Raw genomic sequence first — 20,684 nt, forward strand, 5'->3', positions numbered from 1 at the left:
GCTATACATAGTACCTTGGATGCAGTTGTTATACGGTCCACACCGATGGAGGCAGTTGTTATACACTCTGTCAGTTCAGAGGCAGTTGTTATACGCTCTGACAGTTAGAGGCAGTTGTTATACGCTCTAACGGCGTTCATTTTATACACTGTGCTTGTAACTAGAGGCAGTTGTTATATGCTCTATTAGGTTGTGGGTTTGGTCACATGATACGTGGTCACGGTGGTTCTATGATGTGTATGATGTCATAATGTGGTTTATGTTATGCGTCGTCACATGTTGTTTGACTTAGAGTTAATATTTCGAATAATTATCTTCTTACGCCATTGTTTGGTAGTGAGTTGTTGTCAAGTTTTCATGAGTATAGATGGTCTCACATGTTTACCTGTTTTGCATTTTAATTGTTAATAATTGTTGGTTATATTCAATTGTTGTAAACATGACTGGGAGAGCATCTAGTTACTCCCGACTAATTGTCGACCCCCCCTTCTCAGGTTGTTCAGGTTGAACGCTTGTTGCTGACTGGTTGATGCTTGCTTGGGGAATGTGCGAAGCGAGATTAATAATAAAATAGGAGTTTGCTTTTAAGTTTTAAGAACCCTTTGAATAATGTATTAGTTGTTTTGGTTTAGTAGCGAACCGGATTGGTCAGGTGTTTCCGCCACCTTGACCCCTTTTATCAGTATCGTACTCTGATATTTACTTTATATAAGTTTTTCCTTTTTTTTATAATCCGGGTTGTTTCAAAACCCGAGGATCCTCTCACTTATACCAAGGTTCCTCTGAGGGTCCCAAAATATCCAGGTATTACAACTGCGGGAAGAGGCGACTTGGGCATGTGATATTGAGGTGGTGAAGGACTTTCAGGATGTGTTTCTGAACGATGATCCTGGGTTGCAACCCCACAGGGACATATATTTTGGGATTGAATTAAAACCTGGAACGGGACCAATTTCTAAAGCACCTTACAGGATGAGACCTAAGGAGTTGGAGGAACTTGAGAAGCAGATGGAGGCACTATTCGATAAGGGCTATATGAGGCCAAGTGTGTCACCTTGGGGAGAACCTATGTTATTTTTCAAGATGAAGGATGGGAGTATGCGATTGTGTATTAATTACAGGGAGCTGAAATAATGTAACCATCAACAATCGGTACCCTTTACCTCGAATTGATGATTTGTTTGACAAGTTGAGTGAGGCTGAAATATTTTCTAAAATTAATTTGAGGTCGGGATACCATCAATTGAGAATTAAGAATCAAGATATTCCTAAGTCATTATGTAGGACTAGATACGGACACTATGAATTTGTAGTTATGCCATTTGGGTTAACTAATGCATCGGCAGTCTTCATGGAGTTAATGAACAATCTCTTTAGTCCCTATTTGGATCAGTTCATAGTTATCTTTATCGATGATATCCTAGTGTATTCTAAGGATAAGGAGAAGCATGTGAAGCATTTCAGGATTGTGTTGCGGACTTTGAGAGAGAATAATATTTATGCCAAGTTGAGTAAATGTGAGTTTTGGTTGAAAAAGGTGGCGTTTTTGGGTAATGATATGTCAAAAGATGGAGTGTCGGTAGGTCTAAGTAAAATGAAGCAGTTGCCAAGTGGGAGAGGCCGGAAAATGTTGGGGATATTTGAAGTTTTCTAGGTTTGGCTGGTTATTATAGGCGGTTTGTAAAGGACTTCCCAAAAATAGCTAAGCCGTGACTACTTTAATGAGGAAGGAAAATAGATTCAAGTGGAATGAGAGTTGTGAGGAGACATTCCTAACCTTGAAGAAGCGCCTGACTATAGCCCTATTCTTGTTTTACCTGAAGGGAGTGAAAATTTTGAAGTACATACTGATGCCTCGAAGAATAGTTTGGGGCATGTGTTAATGCAGAATGTGAAGGTAGTTGCTTATGCCTCGAGACAGTTGAAGCCATATGAGGAGAATTATCTTACTCATGATTTGGAGCTGGGAGCCATGGTATTTGCATTAAAATTGTGGCGCCCTTATCTTTATGGAGCTACTTTTAAGGTATTCTCTGACCACAAGAGCTTGAAGTATATTTACACCCAGAAAGAGTTGAACATGAGACAAAGAAGATGGATTGAGCTGATTCGAGACTACGACATGGAGATAGTATATCACGAAGGGAAGGCGAATATAGTGGCAGATGCACTAAGTAGGAAGTCTGTCCATGCTTTATGCACTGATATGTCAAGGGTGAAGTTGCATGAAGTGGTGACGAAAATGGGCATTTGTATGATTCGAAAGGGCGATTTAACTGAGGATTTGAGCATAGTGTAACACCCCCACTTACCAAGGAGTCTTAACAAGAACTTCCCTAATAAGTAAAGGCATTAACATCTCGGTTTTCCGAGGAAAGTATATCAAATAGACCATAAAAGAACAATTATTAAAGTTATTCTTACTGTTTATACAAAACATAACCAAGATGTATTACAACTCTTAAAAGAAAATGAAAAGAACAACTACAATTAAGGTGACGACAACAACTAGCTTAAACAGTGTGATGACTCGATCCCGACCGTAATCCGCAAGCAACATCAACATCCAATATCTGCTAGGCCAACTACTCACCATCCCCGAATGGATCACCACATTTTTGAAAACAATAAACAGGGTCAGTCAAATGCACAATCAAAATAGAAACTCACAACAATGCAATACACAACCAATCCAACTATAGTAACCATCCCCCAAACTCTAGTAGTAACCAGTAAGCGACTACACACCAAAGTGTGTAGCCCTGCCAGGTTACCCATCGCAACAGGTAACCCACACCGCCAGTGGGGGACCGCAGCCTTGCCCACCAAATTCCCGCTCATCGCAACGAGTGAACCCATATCATTAATGTGCACATCCTCCTTGTGATGGGAGCCACAAGGGGCGAACATCGGGTTGGAACCATCTCCCGAAAAGGTCCCATAACAATAATACCAATCAACAGTATAATCTTAATCTAAATGATAAAAGTTATACAATCAATCACAACCAATCTTAAATCAATTACATAATCAACTGAGTAGGGAAAACCCTACCTTTTCGCAACTCCATAGAATGCAACCATCACACCACGTTAAGCAAGACTCCATATCGTATCCTACAAACAACAACTGTACCCTATCACTAAGCTATTCAAGATCTACTGCAAAATACACAATTATTCACAAACTCACTTGAAGGACAAAACTGTTGGAGTAGTGTCCTCCACAATAAGTGTGTTTACATATTAAATCTCGTAAAAGGAATATGAGGGATTTATTTATTTATTTGTCAGCTGGTCATCGTTAATCGATAATGATTGGTTGACTAGAGTTTGACATTACTGTCGTGTGACGGCGGTGATCAGCTGATCCCTTATGGTCACACCTATAGGATGTAACCCCAATAGATATACTAATTATTTTTATGAGATATAATTAATTAGTCCCTTATGTGTATTGACTTTTATAAGTCAAGTGAATTATATTTTGATGACGTGTTAAGGATTCGGACCAAAGGAATTTATTATTAAATTATTTGATAATTAAATAGTAAATATTAAGAGAGAATATAGTAATTAATAGTTAATTTACTATATTAATATGGTGTGTATATATATTTTGAGATGGAGGTAATTAGCTAATTATAATTACAAGGAGTTGTAAAAATTAGCTAAATGGGTTTTATAAAGTATATTTTATATTGATAAAATAGTAAAATGCCACTTAAGTGTTGATTGTACATTATTTACTAATTTGTATTGTTTAAGTGTTAAATAATCAAGTTAATATTTAATTGGATAATTAAATATAGGACTTATAAGCATTTGTGGGACAAATGTCAAAAGTCAAATTAAGACCCAAATACCCTCTATATGGACCGAATTGTTAGGTGACAATCACATGGTTTTTAACTCAACTTTTAGCCAAACCATGTGACTATGTTTCCTACACTATTTCTCATTTGTTTACATATGAGAGCCTATATATAGATATATGCATGATTGTGGTGATTGTTAGAGGTTGTTAAAAATTGACCTAAATTTCCTCCAACAATCCACTTTGGCCGATTATTAAGAGCTTAAGGAGGACAAATATGGACTTCTTTTCTTAATAAAAGATTGATCAAGTGTTGATTATTTTACCATCAAAATAAATCACAAACAAATAATATTATAAAATAAGTATTACTATAGTAGTAATATTGATATTATTAAGGGTTTTCACTACTATTATCTAGGTACTAATTTTAGTGATTTTGGGGTAAAATCTTGGGTGCATTTTAAGGAGGTACTCTACTTTGAGTACTAAGGTGAAGGAAGATCATCCACTTCTATTTTAGCACAATAACTACAAAGGTAGGAAACCTTTGTGGTGCCCAAAATTTGCCTTATTCCAATGTAAGGAAATTTTTCTCTTAAGATGGTTTTATACCATCCTTTTGTTATTTTTCTATACATGCATGTAGATTTTGACCATTTTAAATTAATTTTTAATTTTAATATCATAAGATGAGTATTAATATGGTCTAAATAACTAGCAAGTGGTATCAGAGCATTGTTAAATACATGCATGTTGTCTTAAGATGATTTTAGTAATTTATGAGATACTAGTAAATTAATAAAATTGATATTATGTTACTAAACTTAGTTTTATCACATAATATGGTCTTAAATGTAAATAATCTGGTCTTAGAATTATATGGGACGAAAATTTGATTTTTGTTAAATTTTTCCACTTTTTATAACTTAAAATGGCATAAAATTGAGTAAAAATGCATTAAAATTAATTAATAGTTAATTAAAATTGATTGCATGTTAATTTTATGCATATTTATTTAGAAATAACCACATGCATGTTCTATTTATGAGATAAGTAGATACTTTAGATTAATGTGATTAATTTAGGTAGTTTATTAATTTTTATTTGATAAAAATTGGTAAATAATGGTTATTTTGTAAATAAATATTGATTTAATTTGAGGTCTCGAAATTTCTGAATTTTTAGCTCCTGGAAATTGTTCCAAAATGTATAAAATTTTATTTTAAGTCATTTCAATTTTTATGGTTTGATTTAGAAGTAAATCGTAAAAATTATCGCTTTACCGATTAAATTGTGAAATCGTTTTAAATAAATTTTAAAAACAAAAATTTTTACTTGCATGGCATTTTTGGTGTAAGACCATAATGTTCATGGCTTTGAAATTTATTTTTCCATAAATTTTTAAATTAAATGGAATTTTTGTATGATAATTGTGAATTATTATATCATTTTTGTCATAATTGTGTTTTAATTCCCATATAAATTCAAGATAATTGTTGAGAATAATTATTTTGATATATGACCAGATTAGTATGATGAGTATGTCTTAAAATTGTTTTAAGAATTGATTATGAATTTTTATTGGTAAAAATTCCATCAAAGCAAGCTCAAATGATCGTTGTTGGTAAGTTAGACGATTTGGCATGTCATTTTACATAATGCGTTTTTATTATTCATTTAGATGAATGTTTTTTTTTTGCATTATAATAATGTAATTTTTCCTAATATGGCCATAGGTAGAAGTTGGTATTTCCCGTAATGTAAAGAAATATTGACTTGTTTTGTAATTAATTGCGATTTCGTATCGCCTAATTTGTAATTAATTAATAATTTTTATTTTTATTTTATTACAAATTGTATAATAGGGTATTGTTATGTAATTTAATTATTCGTAATTAGATGAAACACCTAAAGACGGAGTTTTCATGAAGACGGTGTTTTCGGAAAGGCGTTCCGAAATCCTAAAGAAGGAGGCCATTTTATGAAGACTCAAGGGACCAAGGAGTTGGTTTCCGAAGTGTAATAATTTTAAGTTAATTAGATTAACTAGGTGGCCATATTAGGACTTGTTTGTTTTAATTCATTTATGCATTCATGCCAAATCGTCACTACATGTTTTATTTTTTTGTTGTTATCGATTTAATTGTCTAGCATTCACCAATTTAGTTCACTTAAAAGTGATAGACAATTAATTTGATAAGATCTCTCACGTTTGTTTAAATTGAGATTAAGCCTTACCAAATAATAGCACATATGAATCCCTTCTTCATTAGAGGTAGGTTCAGATCACCGAGGTACACTCTTTTTACGTTGGGTAAGTAGGGTAATAAAGGTTATTACACGTGAAAATTGGTTGGACTCAACGGGATAAATATGGTTGAATCGGTCCACCGTGCCCATATTTATTCTGGGGCTAAAAGATAGATTTTAAGAAAATCCGTCAACCAAGAGTTCTAGTAGTAGAATCAGTCAAAGTTGTTGACTCGCCAAATTTATATAAATATGGGTTGAATCGGTCCACCGTGCCCGTGTTTATATAAAATTGGATTTTGGAATCATTTATATAATTCAGTGGGAGATCATTATATAAATGGGAACTTGTTAAATAGTTTCACAAGTTAAATATTTCTAGACGATAAATGTTAATCTTTCCTTTATTTCCTCTGTAGTAATTATGATGACTTCTACTAGTGAAACCGTCACCATAGCTAGAGATTCATGGCTACGTTCTTTTATGGACAAATATGTTTTAAAAGCCGACGGTAGTAATTTTAAAGATTGGGAGGAACAACTTCGATTAGCTGCCGTAGGTGATGGCAAATTACGCTACCTTGTCGATCCCTCTCCCCCTTCGCCTAGTACTAGGGCCACTGCCGATGTAAGGGAGGCTTTTTCAAATTATCAAAAGGAATCCGCCGCAATTAAAAATATTTTGATTTTTTCAATGGATCCTGCTTTACAAAGGCAATGTGTCAAGTTTCGCGATGCACATGAAGTATTCTCGAGGCTTTCTACTATGTTTTCTCAAGCCCCGAGAATAATTCAGTATGACACCGCAGTTCGTTTCTTTGAGGCTAACCTCAAAGATGGTCAACCTGTAAGTTCACACGTACTTAAAATGATTGAGTACGTGGAAACTTTAGAGGGGTTGGGATGTAAGATCCTCGACGAACTAGTGGTGGACCGAGTGCTCCACTCTCTCTCGCACGTCAAGGGATTTACCCAATTTAGGGTAAATTACAATATGACGAACATGAAAAAGAGTTTACATGAGCTCCATTCTCTACTTGTGCAAGCAGAGAAGGACATGGGATTGAGTGGGAGCACGAGGAAAGATGTGCTTACGATTAACGTGAAGGGGAAGAAGCAGTTTAAGAGGAACGCAGGTAAGAAGCCCGTTCAGGTGGAGGGAAACGGTAAAGCAATTGTGAATTGCTCTACCAAGCCTAAACCTATAAAGGGTAATCCTCTTAAAGACACTTGTAATTATTGTAATAACAACGGACATTGGAGACGTAATTGTACAAAGTACCTGGATGACATAAAAGCTGGCATTGTGAAGCCGACATGTAATTTCTCAACCGAATCTTTTATGATAGACATAAATTATGCTTCAAATACAACTTGCGTATTAGATAGTGGTTGTGGTTCTCACTTGTGTAATCATTGCAGGGCCTAAAAAACATAAGAAAGCTAAACAAGGGTGATGTCGATCTCCGAATGGGAAACGGGTCTAAAGTAGCTGTCGTCTCAGTAGGAACATATGTACTTAGTTTAGCTTCGGGTTGGAGTTACATCTTAATAATTGTTATTTTGTACCAACGCTATCTAGAAATATAATATCCGTATCTGTGTTAGACACAGAAGGGTTTTCCTTTGTAATTAAAGACAAGTGTTGTACTTTTTCCCTTAATGGGATTGTATATAGTCAAGCTATTTCAATTAATGGTATTTATATTCTAGATACTTGCAATGATGTTTATCATTTAGATAATAAAAGACTCAAAACAGGTGATCCTAATCAATCTTATTTATAGCATTGTCGATTAGGACATATCAACGAGAAGCGCATTAAAAGACTAGTGTCGACTGGTGTAATTATACCTTTTGATTTCGAATCATTTGGTACATGCGAATCTTATCTTCTTGGCAAGATGACTCGTTCACCTTTTCTAGGAAAGGGATCTCGAGCTAGTGAGTTATTGGGTTTAATACATACCGATGTATGCGGGCCAATGACAGTCACTGCTAGAGGTAATTATGATTATTTCATTACTTTTACCGATGACATGAGTAGATATGGGTATATCTACTTAATGAGGTATAAAAGTGAAGCTTTTGATAAGTTCAAAGAGTTTCAGAATGAAGTAGAAAACCAATTAAATAAGAAGATTAAAGCATTACGATCAGATCGTGGTGGGGAATATTTAAGCAATGACTTTAAAGATCACCTTATAAACTGCGGTATTGTATCTCAGTTAACTCCTCCTGGCACACCACAATTAAATGGTGTGGCTGAAAGGAGGAATCGAACTTTATTAGATATGGTTCGATCAATGATGAGTCAAACAGAGTTATCTAAGTCATTCTGGGGTTTTGCCATTTTATCTGCTATACAATCACTTAATAAAAGTCCCACTAAAGCAACTGACAAAACTCCATATGAGATATGGAAAGGGAAAGTCCCGAATCTGCGATACATGAAAGTATGGGGTTGTGATGCTTATGTCAAGAGCAAGTCTGACGATAAGCTTGCACCTCGTTCTGAAAAGTATATTTTTGTAGGCTACCCTAAGGAAACTTGTGGATATTACTTCTACAATAGTAACGTGAACAAAGTGTTTGTGGCTCGTGAAGCTGTCTTTCTAGAAAAAGAGTTTATTTCTAGAAGACAGAGTGGGAGAAAATTTGAACTTGACGAAGTTCAAGAGCCACAAACTGATTTGATAATACAGGAAGATGTTCCTTCTACGTCTGAATCAGTTATTGTTCCCTCTGAACCTAGGAGGTCAGAAAGGGTTAGTCGCCAGCCTGATAGATACCTTGGTGTCATAGAGGAAGATGGTGACTATGAGGTTTTACTTTTGGAAAGTGATGAACCCAAGACCTACAAAGCAGCTATTATGAGTTATGACTCTAAGCTATGGCTCGAGGCCATGCAATCCGAAATGGATTCCATGTACGATAATCAGGTGTGGGACCTGGTTGACTTATCTAAATATGTTCGACCTCTTCAGTGTAAGTGGATATTCAAGATTAAGATCGGCATGGATGGACATAAAGATGTCTACAAAGCTAGATTGGTTGCAAAAGGTTTCACCCAGGTTCATGGTTTACACTATGATGAAACTTTTGCACCAGTTGCTATGCTTAGATCTGTTCGGATAATGTTAGCGATTGCTGCATTTCATGATTATGAGATATGGCAAATGGATGTCAAAACCGCTTTCCTGAACGGGTTTCTGGAAGAGGAAGTGTTCATGACACAACCTGAGGGTTTTGTGGATCCTAAAAATCCTAACAAAGTATGCAAACTTAAGAGATCCATTTATGGTCTTAAGCAAGCGTCAAGGAGTTGGAATCATCATTTTGATCATGTTATTAAACAGAATGGTTTTTCTCGAAGTGTTGAGGAACCATGTTTATACATGAAGTTTAGTGGGAGTAGAGTTGTTTTCTTACTTCTTTATGTGGACGACATATTACTCATTGGGAATGATGTTGATATGCTTGCTTCTGTTAAGAAGTGGTTGGGAAATCACTTCCAAATGAAAGATTTGGGAGAAGCTCAGTGCATCTTAGGTATCCGGATCTATAGGGATAGATCCAAAAGGATATTAGCATTGAGTCAAGAAGCCTATATCGATAAGATTCTTGACCGATTCAATATGAAAAACTCCAAGAGAGGTTTTCTACCTATGGGCAGTGGAATCACTTTGAGTAAGTCACAGTGTCCTACTGAGCCTAAGGATATTGAACGCATGAAATCGATTCCCTATGCTTCCGCTGTTGGATCGATCATGTATGCTATGATGTGTTCTCGTCTTGACGTCTCATATGCTTTAAGTATGACGAGTCGTTTTCAGAAAACTCCAGGTGAGAGTCACTGGATAGCCGTCAAGAATATTCTGAAGTACTTGAGAAGGACTAAAGATTCATTCTTAGTGTTTGGAGGAGAATCTGAATTACGTATAAGAGGTTATACGGATGCCAGTTTCCAAACCGATAGGGATGATTTGAAATCCCAGGCTGGTTTTGTCTTTTTGTTGAACGGAGGGGCGGTTTGCTGGAGAAGTTTCAAGGAGTCTATGACTGCTGATTCTACAACGGAAGCTGAGTACATTGCAGCCTCTGAAGCTGCAAAGAAAGCTATTTGGATTAGTCAATTTTTAGAGGGACTGAAGGTATTTCCTACCGCCGAGGATCCTATCACTTTATATTGTGATAACAGTGGGGCTATTTTTCAAGCAAAAGAGCCCAAGTCTAGTAACAAGTCTAGACATGTACTTAGGAAATTTCATGTAATTAGAGATTTAATCGAAAGGAAAGAAATTACAGTTTGTAAGGTTGGGACAGCTGACAACATCGCTGATCCTTTAACCAAGCCTTTGTCTCAAGCTAAACATGATAGTCATGTAGTTTCGATGGGGTTGAGACGAATGCCATAACTGTTGTAAATTATATGATATGTAATAATCAAAATATTGTATTTATTATTTCATATATGATAAGTTGCATTTATAGTTATATTCGGTTTTATGTCTGAATTTTATATACTTTGTTTTCTCCAAATAGGTTGCAAAAACAATGTCGAACCCTATTAAGTGAACTGGATTAACTTTATATTTTGTCCCTAGTTACTTAATGAGGTGACGTCTCAGAGTGACTAGATTGTAAGGCGATAGATGACAAGTTCGACTGTCATATGGTCATAGTGATGACTGGTCGATTACATAGGCATATTGTGAGATAATTTGTCGGACATTGACCGTTTATAGAGTCCTTTTGTTGCTAGGTCGTGGCGAGGATTTCTATTTATTCCTTCGAGTCAATTCTTTAGACTGGTGACTATTTGTCTGAGTTGGTGCGGTTTTCCGGTTGCTTTGGTTTTTGTTCTAGGTCGCGCCGTAAAAGGAGGCCGATGAGCATTTACTGGGTCATTGTGATCTGTATCGAACGAAGAAAATAGGTCAACAGGATTGTCCATTTAAGTCATATTTTATCTCAAGGCCACTCGAGGAGAGATGACTGTGAATGCGTGGCCACGCTCGGATGAGATCTATAGTAGATTATCCGGTCAGACAGTCATTCTCCTGATCGAGGAAACCACATTATGATATGATCACGTGCAAGAACGACCTGAAAGACATCTTGCATTGAGTGGGAGATATTATTGGACAAGAGAATTGGTAACGCACACTTGTGTCGGACAAGTGGGAGATTGTTGGAGTAGTGTCCTCCACAATAAGTGCGTTTACATATTAAATCTCGTAAAAGGAATATCAGGGATTTATTTATTTATTTGCCAGCTGGTCATCGTTAATCGGTAATGATTGGCTGACTAGAGTTTGACATTACTGTCGTGTGACGGCGGTGATCAGCTGATCCCTTATGGTCACACCTATAGGATGTAACCCCAATAGATATACTAATTATTTTTATGAGATATAATTAATTAGTCCCTTATGTGTATTGACTTTTATAAGTCAAGTAAATTATATTTTGATGACGAGTTAAGAATTCGGGCCAAAGGAATTTATTATTAAATTATTTGATAATTGAATAGTAAATGTTAAGAGAGAATATAGTAATTAATAGTTAATTTACTATATTAATATGGTGTGTATATATATTTTCAGATGGAGGTAATTAGCTAATTATAATTACAAGGAGTTGTAAAAATTAGCTAAATGGGTTTTATAAAGTATATTTTATATTGATAAAATAGTAAAATGCCACTTAAGTGTTGATTGTACATTATTTACTAATTTGTATTGTTTAAGTGTTAAATAATCAAGTTAATATTTAATTGGATAATTAAATATAAGAATTATAAGCATTTGTGGGACAAATGTCAAAAGTCAAATTAAGACCCAAATACCCTCTATATGGACCGAATTGTTAGGTGACAATCACATGGTTTTTGACTCAACTTTTAGCCAAACCATGTGACTATGTTTCCTACACTATTTCTCATTTGTTTACATATGAGAGCCTATATATAGATATATGCATGATTGTGGTGATTGTTAGAGGTTGTTAAAAATTGACCAAAATTTCCTCCAACAATCCACTTTGGTCAATTATTAAGAGCTTAAGGAGGACAAATATGTTCTTATTTTCTTAATAAAAGATTGATCAAGTGTTGATTATTTTACCATCAAAATAAATCACAAACAAATAATATTATAAAATAAGTATTACTATAGTAGTAATATTGATATTATTAAGGGTTTTCACTACTATTATCTAGTTACTAATTTTAGTGATTTTGGGGTAAAATCTTGGGTGCATTTTAAGGAGGTACTCTACTTTGAGTCCTAAGGTGAAGGAAGATCATCCACTTCTATTTTAGCACAAGAACTACAAAGTTAGGAGACCTTTGTGGTGCCCAAAATTTGCCTTATTCCAATGTAAGGAAATTTTTCTCTTAAGATGGTTTTATACCATCCTTTTGTTATTTTTCTATACATGCATGTAGATTTAGACCATTTTAAATTAATTTGTAATTTTAATATCATAAGATGAGTATTAATATGGTCTAAATAACTAGCAAAAACGATGCCGAAGGCGGCGACACCGGACTTGATGACCTCATACATAGACTATCCTCTCTACCGGATTAAGGTTCAAGGCCACTTATGACTGGTAGAGAGAGATAAGAGAATGGGGGGAAGATAAAGTTTAGGTTTTAGAAACGATAGAATGAAACGTGGAAATGAATTACGTTTTAATCATCGCGTTTTATATTACCACGCTGTCAGACGAGGTACTCGGCCGAGTATGGACATACTCGGCCGAGTATGCCGCACTCGGTCGAGTACCCCAGATACTCGGCCGAGTAACTTTTACTTGGTCGAGGATCGAGTTACGATGACAACATAGTCTCTCTTTGTCTCCCTTACTAAGGGCCTCTCATGGTCAACATGTCAGTTAACAGGTCCCTAAACAGGACAGGTATTATAGTCTTCCCCCCTTAAAAGGAACATAGTTCCCGATGTTTGTCCCACACTCCAATCATAACGCAACAAGGCAACATGAAAGATCATGTAGTATTCATGCAATCATCAAGTAGCGCCAAGGTATGAACTACAAAGTTTTTACTATTACATGCCTACCCACAAAGTTACCATGGCATGATTATAACGACCTTAAAACCAATGTCTGCCACAAGTAAAATCAGTGTTTACCCAAACAACTACATTATTACCATGCTGTTCCACTAAATCTTTTTGAAAACAAAGCTGATGAAATTAAAATAAGTTAAATAGAAACGATCAAAAGTTATTAAAGCAACAGTTTAAAGAATTAAAAGCAACAGTTTAAAGAAGTTTTTGCAAGTTCTTTTACCGTGATGTTATCTACTCCTCTAAAAAGGAACTTCGTCCCCGAAGTTCACTCCCAAATGTAAAAGTAAGGTATACATGTTTGAACACAACAATTAACGAAAAAAATCATCACCTTTTCTAACAATTAGAAGTATGCACGAAATTGATGTATTGTCACCATACTTTGTATGAAGCGGAAATAATTTAACTTGAAATCACAGATGATAGGAAAGACGTATGCAATGCACAACACCACTAATACCATATGGTTATTATGTTTCTAACCACACCACTTCTCATATCACATCCGTCTCAATTCCAACCCAAGTGTTAGGATCGCCACAATATATCGTCATACTAATACCATATCATATATACCTCGGTATCAACAAACCTCATAAAAACATATACCAAAGCTTAGCATCTCATACAACGAAGCATCGGTTTACGAACTGATATAAGAACTCCCGCTCAGGGTACTCGGTGGAGTACCAGCGAGCACTCGGCCGAGTATGAGGTACTCGGTCGAGTAGTCAGTACTCGGTCGAGTACCTAGAGGCAAAACTCGATGTTTTTCTCAATTGACACCATGAAACCACAAACATTTACCTGCAATACACATTCAACCATCGACCAACATATGAAATAAAGTCTTAACCATAAAGCAACATAGAAAAGTAAAGTCTTGGCCTTATGGCTCGATTACAGATATCCGAATAAATTCAAATGCCAAAGAGTGATAAGAAATCCGCAATAAATATCCAAGAAATCAAACAACAAATAAAGGGAGTTCAAGGGTCTACGCCCACATCCTAATCCATGTCTTTCCCATCACTTGTGCCTGAAGTCCCAACTCCTTGATATGCCCCAGCTGCGTGGTCACCACCAAACCATCTCCCCGCATCGTCAAGCTGACTACCGCAGTTGGCTCCTCACGGCTCAGCAAGGCAACCCTACTCATAGTCTTCCGTAGCTCTCCATGTAGTGCGGTCCACCCATAGCTGTGGAACACCCCGCTATCATCTCCTAATCCGCTCCACCACGTTGGTTGAGCAAGCCCGGTTCCCACGTTCTGCAGATGCGCCATCTCGTGCATGTTCCTTAGCACTAAGGTAATAGATATCCTCCCAGTAAGCTAACTAATCTGCATCTTAGGGTCATGGACCGTAGGATAGGACGGGTACTAGTGTGGCTATAAGCTCTGTGGGGTGTAAGAAGGCTCGGTCTCCACCGCTCTGGTCATCCTCACTCCATGGTGCTCCCGAGGTGTCGGAATAGTCTTCTACTTACTAGAAGCTATGATCGGGTCACGTAAGTCCATATGGATCTCAGGGGAGACAAGGTAGAACTGGGGAATCGGGCTCGGGTTCCCCACTCCCTGGGTCATACTCCCGCAAGTGGTCAATCACAGGTAGATGCTCAACATCAGACAATTTCATCCACTTAGTTCCCTTCACCCTCCACGCTAAGGATCCATCGTTCAACCTCCTCAACCACTTCACATGGCACAAGTAAGCCTCATCTATGGTAGGGGAGGTCTTAAACAGGGCAGAAGTCGACTTAGCCAGGGCTACAAAGTCGGTCAGTCGCTGGGCCAATCGGGTCACTGTGGCCCCACAACTAAGGTAACGGTTCCTAGCGCGAACCATAAGTGCCAAGCTGGCACACACCACACTGGGAGCATTGTAGTAGAAGCGCTCCCTCCGAAGGGGGTTGAGATAGGACATCAAAAGCATCACCTCATGGGAGTTTAACTTTCTTGCGTCATTCCGACCGTAAAGAAATCAAGTTAATATCCTCGGGAAGATAAGAAGCGACACATGTTGGACATCGTTGATTAGCATAGCACTAGAGGTAAGGGGGGGTCGGACGGTAAGGTAAGGAAGGTAGTGGGGTGCCCCACTCTCCGTCGCCACATCACTGATATACCCCTCCTTCTCGGTCTCCAATCCCAAGTTCTCGGCAAACTGGTCAAGGGTCAAGGAATGGTCGGTGTTTAAGAGGCGAAAACCAACCCTGTCTTTATACCCACATCATATTTGAATGAACTCATAAATTCTAAGGTAAGAAAAGGATATGACTTCTTACAGAGGTGATACAACCCCTCAATTCCCAAGATTTTGAATATGCGCACTATATTCGATTCAATACCCAAGTCTTTCAAGACCCCCGGATCCACAAACCGGGTAGGCCACATAGTACGACCCATTAAGGCTACGAAAGCAGACCGCTGCTTAAAGTCAGCAAATATTACCGTCGGATATTGGTCAAACGGAGGAACAAACGGCTCCTCGCTTGATTGTCCTTGTTCCATCACGGTATTGGCGCGGGTCCTCTTCTTGGGAGGTGCTCTAGGTTTCGGCATGCTTCAAGAATACAAGTTTAACAAATTTTCCGAAATACACACAATGTTAAGAGGGATTTTCAGTTTTGTTCTCTTTTAAGACGAAGTTTAATACGAATTTATCTATCAAAAGGTACAAGATATTCATTTGGTAGAGCATTACCAACACCAATTCGACTATTATATGCATCATATAAGGAATCTAAGTGACCAAAAATCAAAATTTTGAGGCAAACCCTACAAATTTTCAGTATAAAAATCGGGAAATTTGGGCTTAGAAATCATCCTTTGCATATGTAAATCGATTAATTGAGGTAACTATTACCAAATTAACAACATTCCAACATGATTCTTTGAATTAAAAGAGTAGAAATTTTCAGATTTGGGCAACTTACACAATCGATTAAATGAAAACAAGAAGCTATTAAAACATATTACCTTGAATTGGAAATTGATTGAAGTGTGGAAGACAAGAAGATGAATTCGAGAGCTAAATAGCATAAATCACCAAAGTTATGTTGTGAAAGAAAAATTTTAAGAAATTTGGGTATGATATGAAGTGTAGGCGCCGTGAAATAAAGGGATTGTGTGTTTACAGCGTTCCAGAAAATAAGAGATGAACCGGCGAATTTTTGGGGTACTCGGCCAAGTATTAGGCCTACTCGGCCGAGTAGCCTCTACTCGGTCGAGTACTTAAGATTGCATATTATCATAGCTACTGACTTCTGAGTACTCGACCGATTTTGAATGTACTCAGTCGAGTAGAGCATACTCAGTCGAGTACCCTTTGTACTCGATCGAGTACCCTCAAATAGTAACGGATTTTTTTGTAAACTTCACGTAGAATCTTCCTTGCAAAACGATAAATGTTGTTCGGGGTTTAAACTTATTCAGAACTCATCACATTTATGTCCTATTGTTATCATTCACCATGCAACTTATCAATGATTCACACCCATTTGACTTACTATCATAAAATACAGTGTACCCCGTATAACTCTTTCCGCAGAACTTACCATGTTACGCCCACCCTAAAATATTCAAACTTGCTTAGATCCACCTATGAAGTTACATGCATACAATTATTTACTCTGTTTACTTCATGAAACACTATCACAAGTCATTCACACATCATGCATACACATTTACGTACTATGCCGTTAACATCTCCCGTTCCCTCTTTTGTTATGCCTATCATACATAGAATTCTAAGCTAATCACACAAGTTCATTCACATGTACGAACACACACCATCTCTTGCATCACAACCAATTCAACTCTTATACCAAAACCCAGTATGACATCCAAGAAGACCACACAATATCCAGCACACACACATAATCCCACATATTTACCCCACGAGAAGTTGCTGGCTTAAGCATGTTGGGACCGAGATTCTGAGATGATGGCGTCTTCTCACCCAAAACCGACATAAGAGGGCTCCCAACACACATACACCATGGTTCATCTTATTGTGACACCTACATTCATTTGGTTCAGATTCCAAAATTGCCGCTTTGACACCACTTTGTAATACCACCACTTACCAAGGAGCCTTAACAAGACCTTCTCAAATAAGTAAAGGCATTACGATCTCGGTTGCCCGAGGTAAGTATATCAAATAGACCTTAGAAGAACAATTATTAAAGGTATTCTTACTATTTATACAAAACATAACCAAGATGGATTACAAATCAGAAAAGAAAATGAAAAGAACAACTAGAGTTAAGGTGACGATAGCAGCTAGCTTAAACATCGTGATGACTCGATCCCGTCCATAACCCGCAAGCCACATCAACATCCTATACCTGCTAGGCCAACTGCGCACCATTCCCGAATGGATAACCACAGTTTTGAAAACAATAAACGGGGTCAGTCAACTACACAATCAACATAGGAATTCACAACAATGTAATACACAACCAATCTAACTGTAGTAACCATCCTCCAAACTCTAGTAGTAACCAGTAAGAGACTAGACACCGATGTGTGTAGCCCTGCTAAGTAACCTATCGCAACAGGTAACCTATACTGCCAGTGGGGGATCGCAGCCTTGCCCACCAAATCCCCGCTCATCACAATGAGCGAACCCAGATCATTAATCTGCACATCCTCCTTGTGACGAGAGCTACAAGGGGTGAACATGAGGTTTGAACCATCTCCTGAAAATGGTCCCATAACAATAATACCAATCAATAATATAATCTCAATCAATCTCAATTCAAATGATACAAGTTATACAATCAATCACAACCAATATTAAATCAATTATACAATCAACATATTAGGGAAAACCCTACCTTTTCGCTACTCCATAGAATGCAACCATCCCACCACATTAAGCAAGACTCCGTATCGTATCCTACAAAAAACAAACGTACCCTATCACTAAGCTATTCAAGATCTACTGCAAAATACACAATTATTCACAAACTCACCTCGAAGGACCGAAGGCGGCGACACCCGACTTGACGACCTCATGCATAGGCCACCCCCTTTGCCAGATTAAGGTTCAAGGCCACTTAAGATTGGTAAAGATAGATGAGAGAATTACCGCGGGGGGGGGGGGAGGTTAGGTTTTAGAAACGATAGAATGAAACATGGAAATGAATTACGTTTTAGTCATCGCGTTTTATATTAACACACTATCAGACGAGGTACTCGGTCGAGTATGGACTTACTCGGCCGAGTACGCCGCACTCGGTCGAGTACCCCAGATACTCGGCAGCGTGACTCCTACTAAGTCGAGTATCGAGTTACGATGACAGCATAGTCTCCCTTTGTCTTCCTTACTAAAGGCGTCTCATGGTCAACATGTCAGTCAACGGGTCCCTAAATAGGGCGGGTATTACACATAGAGCCCTAGTTATATGCTGAGATCAGGGAGAAGCCAAAAGATGATCCTAGACTGGTGAAGTGGCGCGCGGCCGTGAGCAATGCCATAGGCACTGAGGGTGTTTCCAAATTCGATATTCATTCTGATGACAGTCTTTGATTTGCTGAAAGATGGTGTGTACCTGATAATAATGAATTGAAAAGAAAGATCCGTACTGAAACTCATTCTTCACCTTATTGTGTTCATCCTAGAGGAGGCAAATTGTATAAAGATTTGAAGAAGACTTTTTGGTGGCCAAAGATGAAGAAGGAGGTAGATGAGTTTGTTACGAGATTCTTAGTGTGTCAAAGGGTGAAGGATAACACAAAAGACCACAAGGTAAAGTTCAATCTTTAGATGTGCTAGAATCGAAGTGGGAGAGCATTTCCCTAGATTTTATTGTTGGCTTGCCAAGGACTCAAAAAGGGAATAATATGATATGGGTGATTGTGGATAGATTAACTAAGTCAGCATACTTTATTCCAATGAAAGATATGTGGAGTAAGGTGGAGTTGTATAAGGCTTATATCAAGTATGTGGTGATGCTTTATGGTGTGCCTAAAGATATTGTTTCTAATCGTGATTCAAGGTTTATATCTAAGTTCTAGCAGGAGTTACAATCCTTGATGGGGACTCACTGGAAGATGAGTACATCATTTCATCCAGCTATGGATGGTCAGACCGAAAGGACTATTTAGACACCGGAGGATATGTTGAAAGCTTGTGTGATGGAGTTTGGTGGATCAGGGGAGGAGAGATTGAATTTTCTTATAATAATATTTATCATGCTAGCATTGGCATGACACCTTTTGAGGCATTGTATGGGAGGAAGTGCAGGAGTTCACTTTGTTGGGATGATAAGGCAAATGTAGTGGTGTTGGGGCCTGAAATAATTCACGAAATGGTGGAGCAAGTACATGTAATTCGGCAAAAGATGAGAGCTGCGCAGGATAGACAGAACAGTTATGCTGATTTGAAGAGAAGTGAGATAGAGTTGGAGGTAGGATACAAAGTTTTTCTAAAAGTATCTCATATGAAGAGTGTGATGAGGTTTAGGAAGAGAGGTAAGCCGAGTCAGAAGTTTATTAAACCATATGAGATCTTAGACAGAGTTAGAGAGGTAGCTTATCGATTAGCACTACCTCAAGCTTTGGGCAAAGTTCATAATGTGTTCCATGTTTCACAACTAAGGAAGTATGTGAGTGATCCTACTCATGTATTGGAGCCTGAGCATGTGGAGATAGATGAGCGAATGTCCTATGTTGAAATGCCTAAAGAATTATTGCACAGGAAAGTGAGAAAGACTCGGACTGGAGAGACAGCTTTAGTGAAGGTTTTGTGGACTAATCATAATGCAGAGGAAGTTACGTGGGAAGCTGAAGTTGCTATGAGGGACAAGTACCCTAATCTTTTTGTTTAGTTTAGTTGGTTACGGGGTTGTAACCCTTTTTTAGGGGGATATGATGTAAAACCTCTCATTTTATTGCCATTTTGATGGTAAGTTTAATAATTAGAGTGTGTTATAACGATTTGATAATGTGTTGTAGTTCAAATTTTATTTGGCCAGTTGGAGGTTATTCAGCTAATTTGAGTACTTTTAGTGAACTTCGGGACGAAGTTCTATCTATGGGGCGAAGCTGTAATACCCCGTATTTTGGTAGCATTTATAATTGCATTTTAATGAATTAATTATGACGTTTATAATTAATAATAGTGAGTAAGACGGAATAATATAATAAAATAGTAAATAATTGTTGAGTCGGGAATTAGCATTGGGCCGTGTATTAGGGCGTAGAGTACTCGTCGAATACTAATAATAATAATAGTGATAATTACGTAAAAATAATTAATAATAATATAAATAGAGGTTTCCTAATTGTCTTTCTACCAAGTATAAATAGAGAAGAGGGGACCTTACCCTAACTTTATTCATTCATAAACTGAAATTAATTTACAAAAGAGGAGAATAAGGGATCTAGAGAAAGAGGAAGGGAATTAAGATCAAGTAATCGACAAAAGGTAAGACCGTCTTATTAATTAGAGTAATTTAGATTTTACTCCCTTTTGAAATCGAAATTTTTAAAATTACTCCCATTTA

At 37.4% G+C, this 20,684-nt stretch overlaps 1 protein-coding gene across 1 annotated transcript in view; it reads left to right on the forward strand.

The window, feature by feature from the left end:
• The window catches only part of LOC141607517 (uncharacterized), a 55,948-nt gene extending 35,942 nt beyond the window's left edge, over positions 1–20,006 (forward strand). Inside the window, exons 5-8 of the mRNA XM_074426874.1 lie at positions 909–1,096; positions 1,314–1,579; positions 1,889–2,252; positions 19,189–20,006. Coding sequence (XP_074282975.1) covers positions 909–1,096; positions 1,314–1,579; positions 1,889–2,252; positions 19,189–20,006 — 1,636 coding nt within the window. The remainder of the gene's footprint in view (positions 1–908; positions 1,097–1,313; positions 1,580–1,888; positions 2,253–19,188) is intronic.
• Positions 20,007–20,684: the final 678 nt, after the last annotated feature.

Source organism: Silene latifolia, chromosome 10 (assembly GCF_048544455.1).
Source record: "Silene latifolia isolate original U9 population chromosome 10, ASM4854445v1, whole genome shotgun sequence".
Lineage (NCBI taxonomy): Eukaryota > Viridiplantae > Streptophyta > Magnoliopsida > Caryophyllales > Caryophyllaceae > Silene > Silene latifolia.